This window comes from Vigna angularis, chromosome 1 (genome assembly GCF_016808095.1).
Source record: "Vigna angularis cultivar LongXiaoDou No.4 chromosome 1, ASM1680809v1, whole genome shotgun sequence".
Lineage (NCBI taxonomy): Eukaryota > Viridiplantae > Streptophyta > Magnoliopsida > Fabales > Fabaceae > Vigna > Vigna angularis.
In genome coordinates, this window is record NC_068970.1 from 51,580,085 (window position 1) to 51,602,807 (window position 22,723).

At 33.3% G+C, this 22,723-nt stretch overlaps 2 protein-coding genes across 6 annotated transcripts; one reads left to right on the forward strand and one right to left on the reverse strand.

Annotated features, from left to right (window-relative positions):
* Positions 1-275: 275 nt before the first annotated feature.
* On the reverse strand, positions 276-7,006 carry LOC108321862 (iron-sulfur cluster co-chaperone protein HscB homolog). 3 transcript variants are annotated; one of them, XR_008248523.1, is made up of 8 exons: positions 6,264-7,006; positions 5,354-5,450; positions 5,105-5,194; positions 4,848-4,913; positions 4,145-4,213; positions 1,574-4,018; positions 1,295-1,439; positions 276-546 (listed from the first exon to the last, which is right to left on the reverse strand). XR_008248523.1 is itself a non-coding variant. In XM_017553756.2 (7 exons), exons 1-6 carry the CDS (start codon positions 6,602-6,604, stop codon positions 3,881-3,883), a joined length of 801 nt encoding a protein of 266 aa, XP_017409245.1. In that variant the 5' UTR covers positions 6,605-7,006; the 3' UTR covers positions 276-546; positions 3,876-3,880. The 3 variants fall into 3 exon arrangements, 1 of the variants encoding a protein (XP_017409245.1); XR_008248522.1 differs by having other exon boundaries at positions 1,295-1,487; XM_017553756.2 differs by lacking the exon at positions 1,295-1,439 and having other exon boundaries at positions 3,876-4,018.
* Positions 7,007-13,993: 6,987 nt separating this feature from the next.
* Positions 13,994-19,100, forward strand: LOC108346596 (uncharacterized). Of its 3 annotated transcripts, none has more exons than XM_052876838.1 (6): positions 13,994-14,366; positions 14,659-15,664; positions 15,803-15,990; positions 17,824-17,860; positions 18,073-18,155; positions 18,265-19,100. In XM_052876838.1, the coding sequence occupies exons 1-6, from the start codon at positions 14,269-14,271 to the stop codon at positions 18,746-18,748; spliced, it is 1,896 nt and encodes a 631-aa protein (XP_052732798.1). In that variant the 5' UTR covers positions 13,994-14,268; the 3' UTR covers positions 18,749-19,100. The 3 variants fall into 3 exon arrangements, with proteins under 3 accessions (XP_052732798.1, XP_017441155.1, XP_052732800.1); XM_017585666.2 differs by having other exon boundaries at positions 18,088-18,155; XM_052876840.1 differs by having other exon boundaries at positions 15,878-15,990.
* The last annotated feature ends 3,623 nt before the right edge of the window (positions 19,101-22,723 follow it).

Below are 22,723 nucleotides of genomic sequence, written 5' to 3' on the forward strand. Positions count from 1 at the left end.
ACAAACTAATTAAATTAAAAATAATGTTGACCAAAAACAAAAACCCTGATATTGACCAAAACTTAAAAACTAAACAAAATAAGCAGTGCATTTTGTTGATCAAAAGATTTAAAATAAAAGGTAAAAAAACTGTCAAAATTCCAGAATGGCCACAACTTCAGAACTGCAATCACCAGATTTTACTTTTAATTCATAACAGTATGATAGCTTGAAGTTTTCAGCAACGTGAATTTCAAAACAAAGCTTTTAGCTTAAAGTAGCAGAAACACCAAGAATTCAGGTTGCCATCTTGATATCTATTTTTCCCTTGACTCCAAAAAGTAATTTCAAGGACATATTATGAACACATATGGTAATATACCTAAGATTGGAGAAATCACAACACTTTCTCCTTTGGTTTATTCCTTAAAAGCAATGAACACCTGCATATAATATATTTACTTAAAAGCAAAAGCTTTTGCTTCAGATCCTATTTTCTTACTGAAAGCCAATAACTTCCATCAGCATATATTCCTCACCATGTCATGTCTGACCAATTGCTTTTGCCTGAAAAATATACAAAAACACTCACTTGAGAAATGATATCTGATACATACAAAAACACAGCCAGTAGAGTAAAAAGTACTGTCTTTCAATCATTAACCACCGTGAATGAACTAGTTAAATTCTGCAAAAGACTATCTTAAAGTTATAGTAATGATCATCTCTAATTGGTTGATCAACTTTTAATATACTAACATCAGTGTATTTTATTAAATTAAAACTTAATTATTGCAATGTATTATTTTACATAATATGTATATTATTTTTAAATTAAATATAATTGTTAATACTTATTCATTTTTCTATTGTTGGGTTTTATTTCTCATATTATTTAAAACATTTAAAATTAAAATTAAGGAAATTTGAAAGATATCTGAAAGGAATAAGAAAAGAAGAAAATAAATAAAATGATATATAGTAAGAATTTATTAGGTAGGAGTGGAATTGTGATAGCTACACCTATCACTGTTGACTTATAAGACAAGAGACACAGACGTTGGCCCCAACAATTAGTCCTTGCATTTCCATGTTCCTAAACAGTCACTTATCTTTGCTTTCATTCCTTCCCTCTTTCCCACCTCATTTCACTTTCTTGCCATTCTTCTACGCACTAACACATATTTGTAAAATTCGGACCATTTCAACCAATTCAACTGTAATTGTTTTTGGCTTTCTTTCATTTCTCTCTCTTGGAGATCCCACATTAACTAAAACAGATTGACATGTTTCTAAAAAATTTCACTAGACTTACATTCAAACTGAAACCCTCTGGTGGGGCATCAAACCATGGGTCATCAGATTCAAAGAAATCAATGTCCGAAATTCCAGGCTTTCTTGGCCATTTCAGAGTAACCGAATCATTTTGTAGCATAGCAGCATCTCCATAGTACCTTCCTCTACAGCATAATGTGGCAGAGGCAATATAATAATTCCAGCTTCAGAAACTACACAAGATTCATTGATAGATGAAAAACCCTTTGGAAACCAATTAATATTTAAATAGAGAACTCCTAAAAGAAGCAGTCATTACCAGCATCAGTGACATCTGAGTCTCCAGATGCAACTGCTTCTGATGCTTGGCTTAATTGCAATTGTACAAGCTTCTGCTGATGCTTGACGTGGCATATCCTCATCATCAGCAATATCTACGTTACCTCGTGATTCATATTCTTTTCTAATATCTCCAAATTCTTCAACCTCACAAAGATCATTATTCCCAGCACCATTGATTTTCTTATCCGCCCAAGTAACAGTACGGCTAGGTTCTTTTCACCAGCAGATTTAAGGGAGATTTGAGTTTAGTCTCACACGATCTACCCACTTTTTCTACCTGGAATTTCTCTTTAACATTGTCACGATCAAAATTGGAAGTGGAAGCACCACCATTAGCAGTAACTCTACTTGTCTCCCCTTCACATTGCAATTATTTCCTTGTGGAATTATTGTTTTCCTCATCATATGGTCTTTCTGATATGGAAACAGAATGTGCATCTTTCCTTTTAATAGCTAGATTGGAAGAGGATTTGACCACTGCTTCATATGATTTGGATACTTCCTTCTCTTTTTCTGAGGTACTTAATTTAACACTCTTAAAAGATGAAGACAGATCTTGAATGCTCTCCTCATCTTTCCTGACCATTTTAAGGCCAACCTTTTCTGGTTGCCTGTCTACAGCTGTTGTGTCTGTTTGACCTGGGGATGCTTTTGAAACACTATACCCATCTTATTTTTCTTCACCAGAATTTTCTCATTTTGTTCCAGCTTTTTCTCTCATTTTTCAATGATTCACAAACTGTTTCAGTCATCAACTCAGTCACATGCCTCTTTTTCAATGATACCCCCACACTTGAACTCAACAATGTCCGATAACACACAGCCTACTTTACCTCACAGCTCTAGGACAGGGTATAATCTGGTTTTACAGGTCCAAGGCTGACAATGGACTTAAAAATCTGAATAAAAGGCTAAAACAGGCTCAAAAATAGGTGCTAGGGAAAATTTTCCAAGGTAGACTATATTTGGCAAGTGCCTTAATTCAAGGAGGGCCTAGATCACATTAAGAATGCACATCAAATGATCAGTTATGAAGAAAAATAATGCAAAGCGTAGAATGTCATTTTCATGAATGCACACACAAGAAAAACTCAAGTTCAAATCTCTCAAGGTTCACTTTTGTCAAAACTGTTCTTTGCAAATGATTCATCATGTAAAAATCACTCAATTCAATGTATGGAACTGTACAAACATGACTAAAAATTATCCACTCAAATTAGACACTCTATCTATCATCTACAAATTAAGAGCTAAGCTAGCAAAATGAGAAATGTGCAAATCTGGAAAAATTAGTAAAAACAGAGGTAAAATGTATTCAAGCAACTTTAAAATGACTAAAGAAAGCTAGAAATCAACTCAAAATTAAATTATACAATAAACTCAAAATTTCACTACTCAACCTACAAAAACACTCTAAAACTAGGCTAAACAAGCTAAAAGTAAGAACTGAACTAAAACAGAAAGAATACCAGTAAAGAAACTACCAAAGCAAGTCTTAAATGACTAAAGAAAACTAAAGAACACTTCATGACATCAATTCCATTTGAACCGCACACACAAAATTCCAAGCATTTTACACAGATTCATGTTCATGACTATCTAAGAATTATAGTCTTGTTCTTTGATTTGGACCTTGTAAATACCGAGTTTAACATAAGTGAATTAGCTGATAGAATCATTTTCACTAAAATAGTCATGCAGACCTGTGCTTGAGTGTGCATACTTTGGGTAGAAAATGAAGATAATAACATCCTTTTGTCAAAAGTGAATATATGGTGAGACGATTTCCAGTTTTATAAATTCAAACAAAAGTTGCACCGGAAGACTTTTCAGACATATTATAAGAGAAGTGAAATAGAAACAAAATGACAAAGGGTTAAGGCCACAAACTTAGCAGAAAAACAGATGCGGAAGGACTGGCAATGGGTTATTCAACTCTTTCTCTTGCGTGATAGGAGTGTAACAGGTGAGAAATAGTAGCCTTTAAATTTCCTGATCAGCCTCATCTTATGAACTCTAGTATGTAAAGGGGAATTTGTGTTGAGTATGTCTTAAGCAATAACAATTGCTTTTAACTCCCACTTTCAGCTCTTTTTCACTCAATTTGCATTAAAACAGACATTATGGATGAGATGATGGCCATTATCATTTCTTTTCAATTTACCAACTTTTGGTAGGCACAAGCATTATATCCCACGTAACAATTATTCCTTTCAAATATCATTCATCTTCTACAAAGTGTATCCCAATGAATCAAGCAAAAGAAAACGTTGATATACCTATATCAAAGCTTCTTTATGACTTCATCAATTACACGACTATAGTAAGTCATTCTCCTGATTGCCAATTTTGCTTCCTCAAAATTCTGGTTTTGAAAAGCATGACCTAAGGTATTAGAGCAATTTTGCAGCTTCTCCTGCATCTGGATGACCAATCAAAGGATGACATCAAGAAACAACATGAAGGTAAAAATAATTCAAAATCTACACTAGAACCAATTATGCATTCTCTTAGCAGCATTCAGCCTTGTTGGAGATTTCATGCATACCTGGGAGAGAATGCCATTCAAAGCGTCCCCATTTGTAGCTTCTTCAACTGCTTCCCTGATTTCAAGAATCTGTAGTAAAATTTAGCAATAAAATTTTGAAGCCGGATTTTCCTTTAGAAGAAGATGGAAAGATGAGATAAAAGATATTCAATAATTTATACTACTAATCTCACCATACAAATTTCAGAATTCAATTTAAGTTCTGGAAAAACAGAAGCTGAGATATTCCACAGAAAGAACTTAAAAACAATAGCGCGCAGAACAAGCAAGAAAAGAAGAAACAATAGCGCGCAGAACAAGCAAGAAAAGAAGAAAACATTTTCCAAGTGATAAAATGCTTATTTCATCCCCTTGAACGTATGCCTAACTGAATTGCACATTTTACACATAAAATTTATGTTATTCTCTTTATAAAGTAAGTCAGTCTTCCAAAAATCGGCACAATCAAGTCCTAAATGGAAATGGGATTCCAAATTCTGAAGAGAAATAACTAAACTAGCCATCAATGACAACACAATTGCCAAACTTCCCATTTACAGATAATGGTCACAAATGAACCTTGAGTGTGAGAGGTGATTTAACTTCAAAGAGGATAACTATCCACCCATTTTCCAAAGAAATAGCTTCACTTATATTTTAAGTATCATGGAAAGGAATTTAAAAGAAAATTTCACATTGAAAAGCAATAAGGTTCTTTTGTTACCTCTGCCAGTAGTTCTGGATCTGATATTGTCTGCTCTTCATCGATTTCTACTCCATTAAGCTTCAGCTGAAAAGAAATGGCACAGCCTTACATGGTAACACCAACAGAGAAACAATTGAAATTGAACAATATATAACTAACTACATCGATGGAAAGCATAGTTAGATGGCATGTTTGATGTATATGCCCCAATTCAGATAATTTGTTACTGTAATGAAGCATCATCAATTTGGAATCTTTGATGGAAGTATTCTTACCAAGTAAATTCCTCTTGACAAAGGCTTGCTAAGTGTACGGTACGCATCAATAACCCTTGCAGATTGTTCAGCAGCAAAATCTCTTTCTTTCTAACCAATTGAAGGAAAACAAAATCTTTTAGTTTCTCCAAAACCTCATTCAACCTCACTGCCTTCCCCCATCCCCTTAAAACAAAAAGAGTAGAAAGAAAAATCAAATAGAAAAACAAGAACTTAAAATAAGAAAAAAGGATGTCCCATAATACCAACCTGAGATTTTGAATGAACTAAATCAGGATGCAGCTTCTTTTGCCACTCTTTGTACTTGAACTCCAAATTCTCACCTTCTTGATCATACTTCCTCTCCCTGTTTAAAATTTAAAAAAAAAAAAAGTAAAAATGATTTTTAACTTCTTAGCTCATCTATAAATTTATAGACAATAATGCATCCATTAAATAAATATATTTTTATTCCTTCATCCCAAAAACTAAAGCACGCACATTCATAATCCAGCAATGAAACTCCAAAACTTAACTAAGACACGAATATACATTTTATGCTGCAAGAAAATGGATTAAGCAATGAACTACGCTAAAAAAACACACACGGACAATTAATTTCCTGGAATACTAAAGTTTAACTTTTCCTAATTCAGTGTCTCAAAACAGACTGAGGCAACCATATCCCTGGGCATACTTGTTGCTTTCCATTGCAATTGACCAACCAAGGTGAAAACCCAATAAGTTGTCATAAGAAGAAAACTTACATACGCAATTGATTTTTTTTTTCTTAGTATTCTTCTAACAGAATTGAAATTTCACCTCCCTGTGCTGTGTTAATATTTAATGCAAACTTTCATTACATAAATTATCAAAATAAAACTCCAATTCGATCGGAGAATGGTATCAGTAGAACAGAAAAGCACCAAAAAACAAGGCGAAAACCAAATCAATTGTTAAGCAATTCCTTAATTTTTTATGTCAGAATTGGAATTTCACATCACTGAGCTATGCTAACCTTAATTCAAACTTCTACTACACAAATTATAAAAATAAAAAATAAAACTCTAACTCAGATGGGATAATGGTGTCAACAGAACTAAAAACACCGAACTCAAGAAGAAAACTTTGGAAGCAATTTCAGCACCCAGAAGAAAAAAACAAAGCCCCGGAAGCTTACACCCCAAATATCTCAAAATAGTCAGTGGAACAATCGACGGGTTGAATGCACCGACACGAGTCGCATACGAGGAAAGGTGCGGAATGAGGGGCAGCATGGCAATTCCAGCACCCACTTTGGATTTCCACGGCAGATTTAGAGCATAAACTTTTCGAGGAAAACCCGGGAGAACAGTTGAAATCGAAGGTGTGAGCGCGGGGAGGAGGATGGTGAGGTGATGCATGATGAAGAAGAGAGAGTTTAATGTGAGGAGGAAAATTGGAAGTGAAGCGCTGAGGAAATGAAGTTAAAGAGCGCCGCAAAAGAAAATAAAAGGGCTTGCAGAGGTTCTTCTTGGACATCGCGTGAGCACAGAGAGGAGATGCAGAAGGAAGGTATAATGTTTGGGGGAGTGAGAAGTGATTTGGGGAAATTGCAGGCGAGAATGATCCTCTCTTAATGGAGAAGATTTGAGGGGATGAAGAGTAAAATTAGAAAATGGCCCTTGTTACACTGTGCCTGTGCGAGAATGGGAGGTGAGAACCATTCTCCCCCATGACAATCGATTCTGCTGGTTCAGATATGATTGTGGATGCGTTTGGAAGAGGTGGTGGTGGCCGTAGTTGGTTTCTTCATTGGTGCTGCTCTGCTGTGGGGCTGTTATGCGTCGACGTTGGTGGTGAAGGTGCCCTCATGATGCGTTTGTGGTGGAGCTGCCTGCTGGTGCCCTATGTTGAGGGCCGAAGGAGAGGAAGAATACTTACGAGAAGAATAAACTGCTTAAAAATAATAATAATAACAATATAATACTAATAATAATATAATAATTATATATATATTTTCTTCATTACTATCTTTTAAATTAAATAATTACTTATAATAAAAATATTATTTTTCAGTTTCTTTATTTATAAAATTACTTTATTAATTAAATAATTACTCTTTATAAAAGAATTATTTTTTTTATCATTTTAATAACTATTCTTTTAAATTAAAATAATTATACATAATATTGCTTATAATATTTTTATTTTAATAATTAAAATTTATTTTATTTATAATTTTATCTATAACTATATAAATACTTTTTGTTTTTCCAATTTTACTATTTTAGTTATTATTTTTAATTATTATTTTTAAAGTTTAAATAGTTTGTAAATATTTAAAAATATACACAATATATTAGTTTAATAATAATATTACACTTAAATTTCTATCTCATTTAATTTTAAAAAATAAAATGATAATTATTTAATTTTATTAATTAAAACATATCATTTTATACAAAATTTTAATCACAAATTCATCCAAATCACATCCATCTTCTTTATCCAAACAATCATACTTTCACTTTCAGTTCCTTTTCCTCTCCAATTCATCCAAATCACAATTTTCCTTATCCAAATCACTTTCATTTCCTTTTCCTCTCAAATTTATGCTCTCATATCTATCTTTCAATCAAAACACTTCCTAAAAGAAGAGTTTATTTATTTATGTTAGGAGAAAAAATAGGATGAAAAATAAATTGTTAAATTAACTTTTTATTACAACTAAGGTGATTTTATTTTTCAATTTCATCTCATTATTTTAAATATTGTAGATTTGGTCTCACTTTAAAAAAAGATTTTTTTATCATATTAATGTTAACTAATTTATAATAACAATAAATAATATAATATATATGATAGAAAAAATGAATCATAAGAAACCGTACAACTACATGTAGACAATAAGTGAGTATAATTATCAGTGTGTGTTTTCTTGCCATGGTCTCCAACTAGACAAAGCTAAACAAATAAACAGTATATTAAATACAATATGTCTTATTATCAAACAACAAATGTGTTTACATGTATACCATTAAGTCTTAATTTCTCTCGAAAAAGTCTCACTAAACACTAGATTAATAAATATTATATTATATATTTAAATTGATAGAACCTAAATCTTAAACCTTCAATTTTTTATTTTTATATATGAGTAGTACTAAGTTCAAGATCCGCAATTGGATTATATTCGAGTAATACCATATTATTAATACTGAACAAAATGTTTTAATTAGGGGTATTAAAAATAAAAAGTCGTAAATAGAGGAGTGGATAATAAATTATCACAAATAAGCAAATTTGTGTGGATGAGCAATATGGTATAAGAGAAAAGAGTGAGAAAGATATCAAATAAACTTGTTTTTGCAATTTATCCTTGACGAATAATTCTCACATTGATTGATTGGGTACATGTATTAGTAGTACTTGATTTTTTTTCAATTAGATTAAAAAAGGAATGAGTATGTACATATCTCACGTTCTCGTTCTCATATATGTTATAATATTCATCTTCGTCCCAATTTCTATTTAAATTATTAAAATATTCATAATCTATTAAGTAATATATATATATATATATATATATATATATATATATATATATATATATATATATATATATATATATATATATATATATATATACTACACACTCTCTTTATTTTATTTTTCTTGTTTGATTTGTAATGAAATTCACTTACATCTATAACATATTTTTCTACTCTTTTAATATTTTTATTTTTTGTGTATTTTTTTTCCATGAGAATATTTAACTCTCAATTTAAGCATTCAATAGTATAAATTTTTCATTTACTAGTAATATAAAAAACTTATTTTCTCTATTATTTTATTATCAATTTTTGTTTCATTTGAATAACTTTTTTATTTTGCTCAAATATTTTTCCTTATCTCTCAACCACTTGATTAAGTTGATATGGCAAAACTTTTTTAGAACTCTAAACTATTTTTCATTTTATAATACATTTAATTATATATTTATTTTTCTTTTCTGTGATTTTATTTAAGGGCCTATCAAATTATTTCTAAGACACATATTTAATATATTTCTTTTATTTTTTATATAATTAATTATATGTTATAATTCATTATCATTTAATTATTTTTATATAATTGTATAAATTTTGGGTATAACAGGCAGAAGCTAAAAATGAACTTTTGCGAATTTTCCAAGATTTATTTGAGATCCTTTCCGAAGTCTAAAATAGTCGTATGAGTAGTCAAATTAAAGATAATTGAGTCTAGTTTCCAACAAAGCAAGAATAAACTCAATTGGAGTTCGGTAGAGAGAGTAATGAGCAAAACAGACATCAAAGGTCAAAGCTGAGCATACCAGAGCATGATTAAAGTTTCCGATTTTTAATAATTTTACTGCAGCTAGCTCTGTAGTCCAAAAATTTCGAGTTATGTGTCCAAAGAAAGATATTTGAGTCTAGTTTCCAACAAAGCAAGAATCAACTCAATTGGAGTTCGGTAGAGAGAGCAATGAGCAAAAACGTCATCAAAGGTCAAAGCTGAGCATACCAGAGCGTGATTAAATTTTTCGATTTTTAATAATTTTACTGCAGCTAGCCCTGTAGTCCAAAAATTTTGAGTGTTGTGTTCAAAGAAAGATATTTGAGTCTAGTTTCCAATAAAAAAGAAATGAACTCATTTGGAGTTATGTACAAAGATTTATGAGTAAAATAACAAGCAAAGGTCAGTGTGGACAGCATTCAATTTTACTCGTTGGGAGCACTTATCTACACTCTTTGGCCAAGAGTATGGGTAAGAGGGTATTGAGAATTCTCTTCCATTGTTGGAAGAGGAAAGAATGAATTATGAGAAGGAGAGGAGTGAAAGAGATGTTGGGTGATGATTGTGATGGTAAAATTGTGAGAGCAAGCGTTCTGTCATTTCCTTAGAATTTTGTCGAATCGGTGGTGTTCGTATTGCGATACAATAGTGTGTTGAGTCTTTGCGGAGACTGAGATTCGAGTGTCACCCTTTCCTCGTGCGCGGGGACTAGAGAGGGTTGGATGTCTCGCCCAATGACTTCGGCTTGTGTGAGTATAGTGCTCGGTGGGTGCGCCTAACCGAAGTTTTTACTTGTAATTCCTTGAGGAGTCGGGGAGATAGGTCTGAAGTTGCGATGGAAGACGGCTCGAATCGCCCTGTTTTGCGAAACAGGTTTGGTACGACAAAATTCAAGGAAACAACAGAAGCTTGAGTAAATGATTGAGTCGTGAGTTTAATACTGTGATGTATTGTAATATTGTGACTTTGATAGTCTGAGTAGTGATAATCTAAGGTATTAATATTGTGACTTTGATAGTCCGATTGGTAATGATCTGAGTTATTAATATTGTGACTTTGATAGTCTGAGTGGTAATGATCTGAGTTATGAGTTGAATATTGCGTTGTAATGTAAGGTTGTGACTAGGAAAATCTAAGTTGTGATATTTTGATATTGAGATTATATGCTATGTTAGGTTCTTCGTTACTCACCCTGAAATGTTGTGGTTGTGGTTTCCACCTACGATGATCGTACTTGTACGGGAGTAGATGGCGTTGCAGATGAGGCAGAGATGAAGTAGCACGACGAGAGTTATGGGGATAACTATGGGGGACTTATCATGTTTTAAAGTAATTTTATGTCTTTGAATAATGAATTTGATATTTGTAAGGTTTTAACCTTATGTTGTAAGACGCTTAAACTTTTGATGGTTTAGTTCCGCGATGTTAATAAAAAAAATTGGCGTAAAAATTTGGATTTTGTTATTTTCTAGTGGCACTCCATAAGGGGTGTTACAATCACAAAATCAACAAACTGTTACAATCACAAAGAAAAAAAAGTTACAAGAGATGAAACTCACTTCCCCTGAAGGCCACAAGGGATGAGCACCTCATTCGAATGTTTCACGAAGGATGACCACCTCCTTTGAATCTTCACAAAGGATGACAAACTTCACCTAGCAACAACAACAACACTCAATCATAAACCTAATGAAAGTTCTCACTTTATGTCATTACCAAGTTCTCAAAGTCACAATACAAGGGTTACACAAACCCTAGAACACACTTATCACAACACACAAGCAATAAGATAAGATTTTTCGTATCTTAGAATGAGAGTCTTAAATCAATATATAAAGATCTCACTCAAGGATACCTCAAAAAAATATGTTGTCAACTATTTAACTATGATAATCGATTATCCACTTATGGTAATCGATTATGCATTTAATGAATGCACAACGGCCAAAAACATGCCTAAAAACTCCAACGGCTAGTCGTGATAATCGATTATTGTAAGTCATAATCGATTATGAATAATCGACTATCATAGGTTGGTAATCGATTATTCCAGAGACAAAATGAGTTTTTAGCAAACTTAAAAATCTCTCTGTGATAATTTCTTAAGTGCTAATTGATTATTATAGAGTTTTTCTGACTCCAAAAAGAATTTTAAAGCATACAATACATGAAATCAAGGATAAATAACACCATATCTATACATAAAGCTACTAAAACACAAAAGCTTTAACACAACCAAGTCTTCACGAAAGTATTCTCGTGATTTGAGCACTTGAGATTTGACTTTGAGACATCATCAAAACTTCTAAACTTCATGATTTTGCTAACAATCTTCCCCTTTTTGATGATGGTCAAAATTCCTTTGATTTAAAGCTTTTGATAACCTGTACTCATAACTTGTAACTCATACATAACTTAAAGAAAATGATTAATAGATAAAAGATAAATATATAAAGCCTTTAAATTATTTCTCCATTTTTTTATCATTATTAAAAAGAGCCATGCGTGATTAAGTTATTTCTCCTTCTTAATATAAGTTGGGTATCGTATATCATCACAATGGCATAGGTATTACCTTGCAAGATGAATCCCATCTGGCGGAGGGAAGAAGCCCCAATTTGACTTTCCATTGTGAGTACTCTGAAACACTTCTCTTGAGACATCTACCCCTTTATATTCACAAATTCTTGATACCAATAAAGCGTATGAAAGAGGGTAGTATGGAAACATCTTGGCCTTCATCATGGTGTTAAAGATGAGGTTGGGCGAATGGATCAGGATGTCATTGATTATCCCATAGATAATCATGACATCAGCTTCGGAGCACTACACATGATTTGAAGCTCGAGGACAAAGTAGTCAGACAATCAAGAAATGGATTAGTCTCTCATCTTTCTTGAGACCGCCCACAAGCAACTGCTTATTGTTGATGTACGCCTTAGGATCCTTCAGAAAAGAGCGAAAGTCCATAATTTTGTTAAAGCCTTCTAGATCCTGAGAGAGCATAACCATATCCTCACGCAACTGGATATGAGCCACTGTTGTCCACATGTCGTCATCTAACACAATGTCTACTCCTTTTACTCTTGTAGAGTACACACCATCACGTACCTTCAAATTAAAATAGAACACCCTTACCAAGTCCAGATAATACTTACCTTGCATCTCCAAGATGGACTGGATGCCTTGATGAAAGATTTGCAGAGGGAATTGGAACCCATATATATAAAACTAGTTTAGATCAACATACTTGGGAGAGATCAACTTTCTTTCCTTCTAAAAGGTGGTGAACTCTCAGTGTTTTTCTTTGTCGGAGATCTAACCACTCAAATTGTTACCACGACCTCTATGATAGGTGGAAGAAGAAGGATGTGAACTTCTTCTTGTGGGAAGTTTTCTTCTATTAGTCATGGTAGAAGGTAGGAGCAAGAAAAACTAATGTTAGATGAATAGTCCTCACTCCTAAAGACTCCACACATATAAAAAATATTTAGATAACTCTAAGTGCACATAAAAAACTCTAATTAATTATTTGAACACATCCTCATGGCCAAAAAAAGTAAAGAATCAAATAGAGCTGCCTAAGGTCACATGCAACTCTCTTAAAACTAAGATCACATGCAACTCTTTTAAAAGGTCACACATAACAAAGATTATAATTAACTTAAGAAAAGAAAAAAAAAAGAATTTATTCTACAAATGTCAACAAACAAATTTATTGCTCTTGACACTAAAAGTCCTAAGATGTACTCATATATTCAATTAAATTAGAGAAGAAGTTAGAATATGAGAAAGAAGGTTTAGAAAAAAAATGTTTTAGAGAGATAAATATTTTTATAAAATGAAACTCGTTTAAATAAAATTTTATTTACTATTTTAATTTTTTAATAATAAAATATATACTTCATATTATAATTAGTAATTTGATTTGAATTATATTTTAAATTTAAGTTTTTATTTAATTTTATATTTTAAAAAAAATTCTTTTTAAATTAAAAAACACAAAAATTATAGGAGTATTCATAAACACCCACTAGTATGAAAAAACAACCATTATTCTTTCGTGGATACTCAATAAATAATATAACGGGTAATGAGACCATTATTTATGTGTAGCAAATAGGTATGTATCTAACCCGATCTCTTGTTATTACTATAAGTGATTAAATAAAAAAGCAATTATTAAAAATAATATTTTGTTTTATAAAATTAGTTGTTAATAGATATTAATTATTGTTGATTATTGATTATGCAAAATGGTACAAAATTTTGTGACAAGAGGAGGCATTCTCTTTTATCTATTATGGTATAAATAAAATAAATAAATGATATAAATACATAAAAAGTTAATGTTAAAATAATTATAATTACCTTAAAATAAATAATCTTAATTTGATGTTAATTAGCGTGCATTTTAAATAAGCAATCATTATCATTTAATTTTTAATGTCTTATTTTAAACTGTTAGACCAAAAAAAATCAGTAATCTTAAAATATTAAAACTAAATGTCTCTAGTTGGAAATATGGAATCATAGTTATAGATTTAAAAAGAAGATCAAGAAAGAGTGTATTTTAGAAAGGAAAATAAATTTCAAGAATAAATTAAAAAAACTGTTGACAGAATATCATTCACAATCATTCTCCCACAACACTCTTCACTTTTGTTTCGCACCCCAAACCAAACCCAATACCAATAGTAGTCGCGTTCTTGTTTCCGTTCTCTGCTTCTCCATTCCCACTCGTGGGGTTGCCCTCCTTAATCTTCCCTTTTCTTTCCTTCGCTTCCAGCAGCAACCACCACCCTTAATTTCAGGATTTGGGACTGAGATTCTTCTCTTCCTTTTTTTTTAATTTTTTTTTAAATTTTTTTATTTTTTGAGGGAGAATGTCGAAGAAGAAAGTTAGCGGTAACACCATGACGCTCAAGGACTTCCATGGCGGTTCTATACCCTCTGATCTCCCTCTACCTTCTGCTCCTGGCGTGTAAGTAACACCCCTTTAATGTTTTTTTTCCTTGTTCTCAATCCATGTATTTTAATTCTTGATCTTTCTGTGTTAGTTTGATGTGTCTTCGATTATTCGCAAATGGGAACCCCTGTTGATTTTGTGGTTTTGCGAATAAAAAAATAAAGGGGTGTGTATGAGAGGAATTAGATCTGTGGATTTAAATTGTACATGATTTCTTTTTCCGTTTAGTATGGTGAGGTTTCTTCGTGATGGATCTGTTTGTGCAATGTCTTACCTTTTTTTTTTGGGTATTTTTGGTCTTTTGCAGGACTGTGAGGGCTTCAGATCGTTCTGGTTTTGACCGGCCTTTGGCGTGGGGAACACAGATGGGGCGGTCGGATCATTGGTCTCGGCCGCACACGTCACCAGCAACTAGGCATTACGATGATAAAAGCCCGTTTCTGTCACACACTGCCCCGATTGGTAGGAATTTTGATGAGGATGAGAGGAAGCCCCTCGATGGCGTTTCGGTGCCTCGGAGGACAATCAGTGATGAGAGCATTCGTGGTGGTCCGCCTTCTCGTGTTGAGGTGAGGCCGGATTATGGACTGGGAGGGAGTTCATTAGGCAGGCAAGTGACTCCAGTGTCTCAAAATCCTGTTGGGATGGGTAACTCGTACTCTGCAAGGCTTACCGATGCAGTGCACGTAGGGATGAATCCTCAGAGTTTAGGAGGTAGTAAGGAGCAGGGAACTGGTGGTGGTGGTGGTTATCCGAACGCATGGTCGATGAGGAAAGAAGTGGCAAGTGCTGTTGAGCCGGAGCAACCCGCCTGGTCTAGTGCTAGTGCTGCCTCCAAGTTGGCTCATGCGAGTGCTCTTGAGAAGGTGTCTTCTGGTAGATGGCAGTCAAAGGCGGTACATTATCAGTCAGATGCTGAGATTGTTAAATCTCCTGAAGTGGAGAATAGACCACGTGTTAATGGTGGTGTTGCCTATAATAGGATTGATGCGGTTGGTGAAAAGGAGCACTATGATGCTATGCTAGCAAGACATGCTGAAAGGACCTTAGGCATTGATAATCAGATGCAAGGTGGTAGGAATGAGTTACTAAATTATGAAAGGTCTGGGGTTTCCAGGTATTCAGATGTACGACCTACAAGTGCACCCTATAACTCTGATGGGGTTCAACTGGCTCGAAACGAGGACAGAATTGTTGGGTCTGACTTGCAGCACCCTATGCCTTCTGAACCAACTGAGCGACCTAAATTGAAGTTGCTACCAAGGGCAAAGCCGCAGGAAAATTCAGAACATGCTGCTATGGAATATGCGCAGGTATTCACAAGTTCAGCTTACAAGATTCCTTTTCACAGGAATCTTTTTTTTTTATCTGTCTGTTGCAGGGGATTGGGTGATTAACTTTTATTTAGTCTTATGGTTGCTTTATGGATTCTATTATTTGCTTCATGGTAGGGTAATAGTCAGGTTAATGATTCTGGTAATGTTGAAACTGTTTATCTGGCACATGGCCATGCCAATTTTGCGAAGCCTGTATCAGCTGGGTCTGACAGTGGTAAGGAGTCAGGACAGCGTCCCAAGCTGAATTTGAAGCCTCGGTCTCATCCTGTTGAACAGTTGGACGGAAACAGTGAAAGAGACAGGTCAGTTGTGTGAGGCTGTCAATTTAGGAATTTTTAACTTCTGTTTGTATCTATTATGTGTTATTTATGCTGTCTGTGAAAGTGACACATTGCCAGTTGGTTCAAAACATTGTGAACTATTGTCATAGCAAACTATTTCCACTGCAGCTGCTTGAACATGTATATTATGAGAATGGATGCTCATCATTTGTCTTAAACCCAATACAGTAGTAATACTCCAAACATGCACATGAAAGAAGAAGGTTATTTTGTTTTAACCTAACTAAATTTGATATTTGATAGAACATACATATTGGGTTTTCCAAGGTGGTTCATGTGTCAGGTCAACTCCAAAACTAAATACAATCCACCTATTACACGTATTTTAGCGGTTTAGATTGCCTTCATTGGAGTAAAGAATGCTTGTGTTCTCTGTGACAAAAGTGATCCTCCTTTACTACAAGTCTACAACTCGAATATTTTCTGTTTAGCATGATCAGGAAGAAAGGCAGGTGTGATTCCAAGACTTACCACTGAGGCACACATGCACATACACCCAGAAAGCACAAGAGACATTCTATGCCTATAACTTCTAAATTCTACGTGAAATTTAAAATTTTAATGAAAGTAACAAAAAAGGGGATTGTTTTGCACATTTCATGTCTTCATGATTCTTGTATGTTCTTGATACGAATGGTAACTTCATTCTTCTTGTTCATTAGATTATAATTATGGAAAATATCAGAAGTTTCATTCGATATTTGTTACTTTCAAAATGCCATATTTTGGAGTAAGAGTTGTGCTCTCTAAATTCGGAAAGTGATGGAGTAGAGAATTAGGGAGGTGAGACACTGGAAGAGAAGTGGTTTTAATTCTTAAAAGACTAATAGATTGGTCACTTGACCATAGAACAAATGTCTGCAATATCTTTTGTTTTTGGAATGGTAGAATTATATTTTTTCCTGTTAAAATGTGGGGATGCTAGCGTCTGCAAAAAAGTAAGTTAGTATTCCCAAGTATAAACCAGAAAGAAATTTATCCCTGCAGTTTCTAAACTTAGCTATTCATCAGTTAACTCCTTGACGAGCCTCATCCAGCTTCTTCTATTTCTGTCTGACACCTTATACATTTAATATTAAGCAAAATTGGATAGGCCATGGAGTTACATTCACACATCATAGTATGGAAACATGTTATATTATAGATGGCAATAATTCTATGTGTGTTTGTATCCTTTTTACTCATTCAAATTTAGTTAGTACATTTTAAAATTTTGGAGCAGTTCAGGTAGATTTGCCTTAGGGCTTGCCTCATGCTTTTAATTGGAATTTGGCCCTTAAATTCACATTACATGTTTATCAAGCCTTTTGGAATTATAATTAGTAGTAAAGATGCATCAATGCCTCAGAATAAAAAACTTCTAAGTAGTGCTATTATTGATTCTTATGTTTGCTTTTAACTTCGAGAATAGTTGTTTTATATTTGCTTTTATTCTTGTCCTATAAGGAATGCTTTATGTTTGCATCTCATTATAGATATGTTTGTTAAGGGGCCTCATAACATAGAGAATGTATGCCTCATTTTTGGTTTTCTTCAATTACTGTATGTAACTCCTGTAGTTTAAGAGTGTAAGAGTAACCAAGCATTATACATTATTGAATTCAGCCACGTCTCAATCATGGCCTACTTTAGCAAAATATTGTATCTTGGATTGGGATTCTCAACATTGTGGTGTCTTGATTTTATCTCGCGTCTTTGCTCATTTCATAAATAGGGCTACTTTCAGAAAGTTTATTTGATTAATTATTTGTGGCTTATTGTATAATGATGGAATGACCGATGCATATGTTTCAGGAATGCTTTATTTGGTGGTGCTCGCCCGCGAGAACTAGTATGTTTTTTTTCTTCATGTATTATCCTAAATGCCAGTTAGAATTCATGTTGTTGTGTTTTTATCCTGTTAAAATCACCCCTACCCAGTATGGGTGGAATGTTTTCTTTTCCTATAATTAATGTGTCTTATAATGCCGACTGCTGCCACTGACATTACTTTTCTTTCATGTTGTCCGTGCTTGGCTTCTGTTTTCATCCTGATAATGTTAGCAACCTTTTCCACAGGTGTTGAAAGAGCGAGGGATTGATGATGTGTCAATCAACAGTTATGATGTGGTGGAGCATTCAAATAGGTAAGGACTTGTTCTGTCTGTCTGTACGCTATACCATACCATTTAACTCAATGGTGATCCGAGTCTGATACAATTCTTGGCAAGTACTAATAAATCTTGTTGCTTGCAGGGTTGAAAACAACATTTTGAGGGCTGAGAAACATCCTCCTGAACATTCAAACCAGAGCCGGTACGGTGAAAAGACTGAGGATGCTCATCTCGATCAAAGGATTGTGAGAAAAACTGAAAGGAAGGAACAAAGGGTAGATGGTGAAAGGGTTCATGCACAGAGAAGAAATTGGCGGGGTGATACTCGGAGAACTGTGAGGGAGACTGATAGGCCACAGGTTTCTGAAAGGCAACCTTCGCCTGAGACATGGCGCAAGCCTGTGGAGCAGCAGCCAAAAGCATCTCCAGGTGCTGCTGGCATTCGGTATGGTAGGGGTGCTTCAGCAGTTGAACTTGCACAAGCATTCTCAAAATCTGTATCGGATCCAAAAGTAAATGATAGGTTTTCAGGTCAAAGGGGGCTGAACACAGGAAGCAGCAGGACACAAGTTCCTTTTTCACGGCTTGTTGGTCCTACATCAAGGCCTCAGATCAATGGTTATTAAATCTTTGGTGGATAATTGGGGGACTCACTGGAGACCACTTTCTGGGAGAGACTATTGAATTCGTGCAAAGTGGATTGCCGAGCACTTCATGGAGTGGCTGTACTTTTCACTATTTTCTCCTCATTCTCAACAAACACGAGTGAGTGAGAAGATTAAAACAAAGAACTAGTTATGACAATACCAATTTACAATCACCATGTTTTATTGTTTTTATTTATTGCCCCGTATCATTTCTCGCCTAGAAACTAATTTTTTCTGTCTTTGTGGTGGAGAAGGCGAAGGGCTGTTGCCTTATCTAGACATTGTAGCATGATTAACACCATAAAATCGTTCGTTTTAGTTTCATCATCAATAGCTATCTTGGCTATTTTATGGATATCCTTATCACGGATTTATAGTTTTTAAACAATTCATCATCGTGTATTTTATCAGCAAAGCACTTATTTTTACCAGTAAATCAATCAAATGTTGAAGTTCGTAATATTGTGTATTGATGCACAAGGAAACAAGTTTCCGTTGCATACAAAAAATGCAAAATGAATATGGAACAATGCAAACTTGCAGTGGGTGAACAAAACTTTGTGTTGTAAGCTACTTTGAGATTTTCCATGATATTCATAGATTTGGGGAGTATGCATATGGTGACTGTTTATTTTCTTACGCAAGTGTCTTGATGCGTTGCTTCCTTGTAATTTAGGTAAAAGCACCGAATTATACAAGAAATCATTTAAGTAGTAAAGTGAGAAGTAAAAGTCCTATTCACACATTTATTTGATAATTGGACAATTCAAATATAATATATTGATTAACATGTCATCACTATAAGCTTATTCAAGTCTTGATCTCAAACAAAAAGGCCTAGGTCCCTAGTTCTATTATCAATTTCATGAATTAAAGTAACTATGGTACTAGCTTTAGAAGAAAATAATATGTTTTAATAGTGATAAATTATTTTTACCTTATCCTAAGTACAAAACATAATTAGTTGTTTTCTCTCATTTGTAATTTTTTCCAATCAAAATAATGCGAAGATTAAGAATGAAAGAAGAAAAACAATCAATTAAAGTAACTCCACTTACCCAACAAAAGGAAACACTTTGTGATTCAACCATGAATGAAGCAATCACCCCCTCCTTTTTTTTGGGAAATTTGACGGGGGTGTAGAAGCAACAACCATTTACCTTTTATAGGTACTGGGCATTTCATGTACTTGGACTTTTATAATAGAAGTGATTAAGCTAATAGATTTCAGAATATAAAATCAAAAATACATTTTCAATATAAAATTTTATATAAACTTGTTTTTTTCATTTTTTTAACCTAAAGACGATATCAAAGGTGCTCGTAAGAAACCTCGTAGGCTTTTACTTTTTTTCATCTCACCAAATTTCTTCTTGTATCCCGTCATTTGGATTTTCTTTTTTTTGTAATAAATTAAACTTTTAAGATCGAGTGTAATACAATTCTACAAAATCTTGAAAATAAGATTTGCATCCATTTATATATATATATATATATATATATATATATATATATATATATATATATATATATATATATATATATATATATATATATATATATTATATAAATTAATATGTTTAACAAGCAAATCTCGTTAATATATATTTTAATAGTAATTTTGATACCAATTTCATTTGTTTTTATAGACCTTGATTCACCTACTTTTCTAAAGAACATTCATCCAATAATTTTTTTTTTGAATTTTGATGGAGTGTAGGAAGCAAATTGATAGAGTGCAGAAAGGAACACTCAATTCTAGGGAACTCAAGTTGAACAAACAAATTTCATTTTGTTTTAATGTTCATTGAAGTTCCTAAGTTCCGTCCAAATTCAGCGTTAAACTAATACCTCCAAAACTAAAAAAACAAATTAACAAATGTCATTTACTGAAAAAGATAATAAAAAATATATTCAAATTTAAAAAACAACTTATTTAAAGCTACCACAATTAAACTTTAAAAACATAAAAGAGGTAAAATAATTGTATCTAGAATACTGTTCAAAGTATGTATTGATGACAATTATCATGTCAAGATTCGATCAAGTGAACTAGATTGAGGGATACATGACAAGACTTTAGGGGTTTTTTTATAAGCATATCTATACACAATGAAAGACTACACAAGTTTTCATCCAGGTGTTCTTCTCAAGGTTAGTCTTTATGAACATGACTAGAGTATCATTTTGGATCCCATGTTACATCCACTTGTAAGAGTTTCACTTATTTAAATCAAATAAATTTTAAACATCAAAATTAACTAAATTAAATAACACATTTTAGTTGAAATTGGCCAATTACTTAATAAGATTAAATTTTCAATAAAAAATAAATCTATTTTTATTACATTTTTCTATTTCAAATCAAGGGATTTTTATAACACATAATATACAATATTTACATCAAGGGATTTTTATAAAATTAAGAAAAATTGTGGTGTGTAAATAGGAAAAGGAGGTGTGAAAATAACATGTGTCAACTTTGGACCGTTACTTCCATCCATGATAGGGACCTGCTACTTTCCCTACCTCCCCTTTTTTTCATGCACTCCATAAATTATAATATCTCCATTTTATCCTTCATGAGAACATATTAAAAACATGAGATCCTGCGCCATCAAATGCCTTCACCTTTCTCCTTCTTTCTTTATTTTCTTCCTTTGTAGGATTGAAGATGAAATATCTATGGGAAGAAGTTGTTTGGTTATTAAAAAATGGAAAAACCTTTCAAAATGAATGCTTGGAATATATTTTTGGATTTGAAAATCCATTTTAGAATACAATTTTTTTTAATATTTCAGAATCACTATTTCAGAAGTCAATTTTAAAACCAAGATATAAAAGAAAATTGAAATAAGTATTCTAAAAAACATTTCTAGATCAAAAAATACCTTTCGGAAAAGGGGGTTTTGGAATTTTTTGAAATAAGTTATTTCAGTAGGTATTTCTAGGGTGTTGCTTCCTCCACCACCACCCTATACTTCCTCCACGTCCCTACATTATTTTAAATACAATTATATCCTTAAGTTAAAAAGATTTTTACTTTTACCTTATTTTAAATAATTTGAAACCCTAATTTTACTTTCCCAGCACCCACCCACGAAACTCTCTTCCCCTTTCTCCATTTTCGTTTCACCTCCCCACCTCCCACACTTCCATTCCTTTTTCTTCCCAGTTTTTTTTTGTTTGAAAGCTTCCATTGCCGCCGTGGTGTGGAGGTACATCGAGGAACGTCCAGAGCATCAACCAACGTGAGGAAGTATACATCAACGGAGATGTCACCTAATAAAACAAACTCTAAAATAAAAAATGTAACCTTTAAACGAGAGGTGACATCTTCAACGGATGTCAACATCCGTTTAAGGTAAAACGGATGTCGACATCCGTTTTTCCTTAAACGGATGTTAACATCCGTTGAAGGATGTTGACATCCGTTGAAGAATGTCACCTTCGTTTAAAGGTTACGTTTTTTATTTTAGGGTTTTATTTCAAGGTTTATTCGAATACGAGGAAGCACTCCACGCACTGTAGCACTCCACGCACTACAACACTCCACGCACTGCACCACGAGAGGGAGACTATTTGATAATTCTTTCCACCAGCACCAACCTTTGCAACTTGTAGTATCTCACAACGACGAAAGAAAGAGAGGAAGAAATATAATATTAAAAATGAAAGAAAAATATTTTACTCATGCACGAGACTAGAATAGGTTATTAATGAAATTGGTTGTGAATGAGTAAAATTAAAAAATAATAACCCTAAAAATAAAATTTTACTAAAGGACAAAATAGTAAAAAGGAGGTGGAGGGAGAAAGGTGTGGTGGTGGAGGGAGCAACACCCGTATTTCCATTCTAGATTCAAAAATACATTTCGAAACACCCATACCCATTCCAAACTTAAAAGAAATTTTCAAAACACACTTTCTTGGAAAGTTTTTTTGGATTTGATAT

Bases quoted from the DNA above. Each gene is read 5' to 3' on its own strand.
- LOC108321862 (XM_017553756.2), bottom strand. From the start codon at position 6,604: ATGTCCAAGAAGAACCTCTGCAAGCCCTTTTATTTTCTTTTGCGGCGC. The intron at 4,214-4,847 runs GTAACAAAAGAA...ATTTTACTACAG, and splicing joins ATCCAGAACTACTGGCAGAG to ATTCTTGAAATCAGGGAAGC. The intron at 4,019-4,144 runs GTATGCATGAAA...TTGGTCATCCAG, and splicing joins TGAATGGCATTCTCTCCCAG to ATGCAGGAGAAGCTGCAAAA.
- LOC108346596 (XM_052876838.1), top strand. From the start codon at position 14,269: ATGTCGAAGAAGAAAGTTAGCGGTAACACCATGACGCTCAAGGACTTC. The intron at 14,367-14,658 runs GTAAGTAACACC...GGTCTTTTGCAG, and splicing joins CTACCTTCTGCTCCTGGCGT to GACTGTGAGGGCTTCAGATC. The intron at 18,156-18,264 runs GTAAGGACTTGT...TGTTGCTTGCAG, and splicing joins GTGGTGGAGCATTCAAATAG to GGTTGAAAACAACATTTTGA.